This window comes from Vombatus ursinus, unplaced genomic scaffold, assembly GCF_900497805.2.
Source record: "Vombatus ursinus unplaced genomic scaffold, bare-nosed wombat genome assembly UNPS02014786.1, whole genome shotgun sequence".
NCBI lineage: Eukaryota > Metazoa > Chordata > Mammalia > Diprotodontia > Vombatidae > Vombatus > Vombatus ursinus.
The window spans coordinates 21,810,000-21,815,999 of NW_020954564.1; the positions used below are offsets into that span (position 1 = coordinate 21,810,000).

The 6,000-nt window shown below is 37.2% G+C and overlaps 1 protein-coding gene across 2 annotated transcripts in view; it reads left to right on the forward strand.

The window, feature by feature from the left end:
• LOC114046897 (centrosomal protein of 89 kDa-like) overlaps positions 1 to 4,485 on the forward strand; it is a 160,838-nt gene extending 156,353 nt beyond the window's left edge. For both annotated transcript variants that reach the window (XM_027867510.1, XM_027867511.1), the window contains exon 19: positions 4,114 to 4,485. In XM_027867510.1, coding sequence (XP_027723311.1) covers positions 4,114 to 4,435 — 322 coding nt within the window. In that variant the 3' untranslated portion in view covers positions 4,436 to 4,485. The remainder of the gene's footprint in view (positions 1 to 4,113) is intronic.
• Positions 4,486 to 6,000: the final 1,515 nt, after the last annotated feature.

The window sequence follows — 6,000 nt, forward strand, 5'->3', positions numbered from 1 at the left end:
TTCCTTCTCAGGGCTTTCAAGATGATGATGTTTCCGGTCTGAAATTCTGTGATTCTCTGGTTAATTTTAAATATAATATGTTCTTGTACATAGTCTTTAAACAAAATTCAGTGGTATAATGATAATAGCTCACATTTATATAGTGTTTCAAGGTTTGCCAAGGAGTTTATACATATGTCATGTATGATCCTCAAAATAATCTTCTGAGGTCGGGAGCTGTTATTATCCCTATTTTACAAATAAAGAAACTGAGGTTAAGAGTAGCTGGAAGACTTGCTCAGGATAACACTAGTAAGGGTCTGAGGAAGTTTTTAAACTTGGGTGGTCTTAAATCCAGGTCCAGGGAGCCAGTCCCTGCATTCTTCAGATGTTGAAGTAGTTCTTTAACTGAAAACACTTAATTTAAATTGTTAATCTAGCTGTAATGTAAAAACTAAGATTTGTTTATTCTTTCAAGTCAAATTTATGTCTAGAGAATCATAACTTCTTTTCCCCTTTGTGATTTTTCTAGGTCATGATATATTGTACTACATAATTCATGCCCAAACACATGCAATTATCACTACTTACTTTCTTTTCAGGATATAAATGACTCTAAGATGTTTTGCACATATTTTAGCAACCTTAAAGTTTTATTTAATCCCCAAATTTAAACAGGAATATCAGAGACAAAAGCACTATCAGCTATTGAGGTACACACTGCCCAAACTATGAACCTTCTCCCTGACTGAAAAGTCTATGTGTGGAAATAAAGTTTATTCCTTGCTGAGAATGTTTTCCAATTATGTAGCATATGAGGATGAGGTATTTGAGGTGGGGTTTTTTGTTTTTGTTTTTAATTTTGAATGACTAAGTTGGAGCCAAAACATTGATCCAAAGTGAATGTCTAGCTGTAATGTGCTTAAACAGCTTAATTCTAACTTTTTGCCAGGTCAGTTTTACTCTATTTCTTCTAACTTTGAACACATTTGTATAAAAAGTTCAACTAAGATAAATTGTAAGTAGGTTGGTGTTAGAGAAAGCAGTTGCATATGTGGGGAAATGATGTCTGGTGCAGTGGGTGTATGGAGTGATGTCTTTTGCTCGTCTTGGGCCAGAGTTATAATCTTTGAAATAGCTTCTCTGTTTACAATATAGGACTGATAACTCTTGCCAATCTCTAGGCTATTATGAGAATTCTTGAGATCCTATTTCTTTAGAGCACTTTCTGAACACCACATAAAGTGGGATCAATAAATCAAGGTGGCCTTGTTACTTGCCTTTGAAAGAACCTCATAGGCTTTCAGAAATCAATTTGTGGATAAATTCTTGACAGTCCATTTGATGTTTTTTCCCCCAGCAGCAATGAAACAAAGAACAATTGTATTTCCCTAAACTTCTTAGGCAACTACTTGCAGTATTTTCATTGGGATATGCATCCCATGACAGGCAGTGTAGGACATAATGGATAGAGAGCTGCCTCAGACTCAAGAAGGCCTGTGTTCAAGTACTGGCTCTCTGATCCAGGGTGGCTCCCTTAACTCCTTGGTACCCAAGGGTCTCCTGTGCTTGTGGTCGGCCTCCCAGGAGACTGTCTGAGACTTTGAGCTGAACAACAGTTGCTCCTTTGTATTGGGAGGAGTGTCATCACTCAAAGTTCCCGAGACCAGTGAAATCACAGGTCTAGTTATAAAAAGTTATGTCAGAAGAGATCTAGCTGACTTGGAAGAAAATGGAATTTCTATGGCAAGAAAAAAGAATCTGGTGCTACAGTTTTCTCCTTTTTAGTATTCCACATTATACTGTTGGTGTGTTGCTCACAGCAAAGAATCAGTGTGGCACAGCAAAAAGAGCACTCCCTACATTTGAAATCAGAGGACCTGGCTTTGAATGCCAGCTTCCAAGCTAGGAGTCATCGTGGAATCCTTACCGTCTCTCACCCCCCTCCCCCCATATCTGCGCTGTTGCCAAGGCCTGTTAGTTTCAGTTTTGTAACATCTCTTGAATATGCCTCCTTCTCTCCTCTGACACTATCACCACTCTGGTGCAGGCCCTCACCACCTCTCACTTTGAGTGTAGCAGAAACCTCCTGGTGGGTCTGCCAGCCTCAAGTCTCTCCCCACTCCAGACCTTTGTCCACTAAAGTGGTTTTCTTAAAACACGTGCAATCATGTCATCTCTCTACTCTGTAAGCTCCAGTGCAGGGGTGGGGAATCTGTGGCCTCAAGGCCACATGTGGCCCTCTAGGTTCTCAAATGCAGCCCTTTGACTGAATCTAAATTTTATAAAACAAATCCCCTTAATAAAAGGATTTGTTCTGTAAAATGTAGACTCAGTCAAAAGGCTGCACCCAAGGACCTAGAAGGCCACATGTGGCCTCAAGGCCGCAGGTACCCTACCCCTAACCTAGGATAAGAAGAGAGGTGGTCAAGTGGGAAAAAAAAAATCTTTGTATCCGATTTTTTTGGATAGGGTTTGATTGAGGGTGAAAGGTAGAATGAGGAAACAAAAGTTTGATCCTCTGAGAATATTTATTAAGCAATGCATGCCAATTGCCTAACAAAGTGGGACCATTTCCTCAGCTTGGGGCTGGATGCCAAATAGAGGGGGCAGACAGACTTTTATGCATTAAAAATTATTAATCAAATAAGGCCAATTAGTTCAAAGGAAACAACATAATTTGATTTCTAATTGGATAAAAGATTAGAGACTTTCCAAGTTGGGAGGGAGAGAGTAAACAGGTACATTTCCCTGAAACTGGAAAAGGAGGTGTCCTGTTCCCCTCAAGCATCTGTAAGCAATCAAAGGAACATGGAAACAGTAACTGATCGGTACAGTGCCAGTTTTCTTATAAAACATAACGGTTGCTTGAGATGTACAATTGTGAGAAAATTCCTTGCATCAGTCTTTGATTCTGACCAGGTTTCTGATTAGCATAACCTAGATCCATGGTTAAGGATGTCTAAACAATAGGAAGAGGTGGTCTGGTTTCCCAGCCATGCGAAGCTAAGTTCAAATAGGGCAACAAAGTTTTCTCTCACTTTTCACAATCAAATAAAATTTTCTCACAGGACAGAAGTTGTACTAGACTTATAATTGATTGTTTTGGTTTTGTTTTGTTTTGTTTTTGGCTAGGCAATGGGGTTAAGTGACTTGCCCAGAGTCATAGCTAGTAAGTGTTATATATCTGAGGCCAGATTTGAACTCAGGTCCTCCTGAATCCAGGGCCGGTGCCCTATCCACTGCACCACCTAGCTGCCCCTAGACTTATAATTGAATAGAAAGGGAACTGAGCTAGCTCCAGAATTGAGTTACAAGATGGAGTTAGTATGGTTCACTCAGTTTCCACAATTAACCACTTGCTGTCCTAATCACCTCAAATTCCCTTAATTTCCTCAGTTTTTAAGATATTCGCTCTCTCTCTCTCTTTCTCTCTCTCTCACTTTCTCCATATATATATATGTGTGTGTGTGTGTGTATGTGTATATATATGCACATACATATATATACACACACATAACATAGACACATATTTGTTTGTATATAAAACATACTTGTGTGTGTGTATATATATACATATATACTGTGCTATAAGAAATGATAAATGTGATTAATACAGGGAAATATGAGAAGATCTATATAAACTGATATAATGAAGTAAACTAAGCCAAGAAAACAGTATATACAGTGAGTACAGTAATGTAAATGGAAAGAACAAACACACGCGTGTGTGCACACACTCAAAAGTGAATGTTGCAGCGTTTTAAAGAACAAGCATGGGTCAAAAGAAGAGATATAAGAAGACCCTCCCAACTCTGCCTTTTGCAGAGGAGGGAAGGCCACAAGTGATGCTGAGAACAAATATTTTTAAACTTTCAATATTTTGATTAGTTATATTGATTTCTTCTTTTTTTGTCTTAAAAATACAATTTGTTATATGGAATGGCTTTGGGGGGGAGAGAAGAAAACTGGGGGAAACTATGGTGATAGAAAAAACACAAGACATCAATAAAAATTTATTTAAAAAAAGTAGTGCTTCTAAAGAAAAGTTTCTGTTGTCAGATTGTTCCACAAAGGACCCATATGGGAAAGAGGCCATTTAAAACTTTACTTTCTGTTTTTTGTTTCTTGTAGAGAGGTAGAAGGTGAACTTGAAGTGGTTTGGGAATCTACTGCCAAAGAAAACCAAAGGATGAAAGAATTCCTGCACACCACCCTCAAGAAGACACACTCGTGGAAGAAAGCCAGCGCCTATGACTCAGGCTTAAACCAGATGTCCAAAGAAGACTTGGTTGAAGGATATGCTCTTAGCTATTGTGAGGTGAAGTCTTCTTCAGGTATCCAGCTACCAGAAATGCCTGCTCTACATACCTTATGCCAGACAGAACCCAATGATAGTAAAGACAGCACATCCAGAGCAGAATTTTTTCTCCAAAGGGAAGCCAATTTATATTGAAAAAGGAAGTGTATTATTCTCCTGTGTACAACATTTTTCTCCTCATGGCAATGACACTCTTTACTTCATCTAAAGGGTGGAATAAATTGTCCAAGAAATCTAATTTAGTTTTTTAAAACTTGTTTTTATTTTTAAATTGTATTATAAAATCTTTATAATACTTCTTATCAAATGAAATATACTACCCTCCAGTAATCACCATTTAATTCTAGTTGTATTTCTCAAGTAAATAAGTGACCTAATTAGAGAAATTTGAGTCCTAATCACCATCATATAACAGCAATAAATCAAAGTCTACTATAAAAGAATTGTGTAATAAGAAAGGAGTAGGGTCTTGTCATGTTTTGGTAAGTAAATTATGTCAAGTAAACTTTTACCTCTGATCTAATGAACTGTTTCAATGAAATATGCACAAATATAGGTGATGGTGGGCTTTAGCAATGATGGTTTTGACTGTCGGCTTCCTGAAATTGTAAAATAGTAAAATTTATAGAAGAGAAGTAAGATTTATTTCTCATGACCAAATTGTGTTCCATGTAAGCACAGTTTGGAAATTTACAAAATTTTATTAGATATTTGATCAGTTTTATTGTATTTTCTTTTCATTTATGATGTACCATTTGCCTGTATCACTAGAGACATGTGCAGAAATTTATTTTTAAATGGTCCTGCATTCTGGCTATTTAGAGTTAAAATATTTGGTATGTACATGAACCTATACATAAGCCAGTAGAAACCCAAAGTTCAGGTAGTAACTCTTTTCTCTGGGCTGCCTCAGAGAGCAATGGCATTTTTTTTTATTATGTTGTAAAGAAGTTATTTGAGAATTAAAGGCTAAAAAATGATGACAGTATTTCCTAAGGCTAAATTCTGGACCACATGCTTATATATTAATGTCTATATCACTGATCATATATCAGTGTTTAAAGTACCAATGCTTTGTTGTTATTAAGATTTCTGTATGTGGGAATTACTTCCACTGATACAAATCCTGGACCAAGGCCTTTCAAAAAGTTGGTTTGTTTTTTTTTTTCCCTAAGTGCCTCATATTAGACATTGAAAATGGCCAGCATTGGTCTCTTTGTAATTCACACACACACACACACACACACACACACACACACACACACACACACTCATAAAATACATCTTGATCTTTTGATGGACCTATGATCTTGTTATTTATTTATAGAAAATTCCTTTTTGCTTCAGGCGTTATTAAGCTTGTTCAGAAGTCAAAAACAAATGAGTTTTGTATTTTACAAGATACATAATGACTAGTATTTAGCCCCTCTCACCAGTCTGAATAGTCCTTGGTAATTCCTATAACTGGTAACATTATGCAGTCTGTGTTGCAGCCAAATTCTCCTCACCCCCCTCAGCCCTCCATGTCCTGTATCTCTGCTTTTGTACATGTCCATCATGGCTGTGACATATATATATATACTCCATCCTCATCTTCGTCCCTTAGAATCTTTAGCTCCCTGTATGACTTAGCTCATGTACTACTGTTTGTGCTGCCTTCCTCCTCCTCTTCAGATTATCATGTATATTTTTTATCTGTT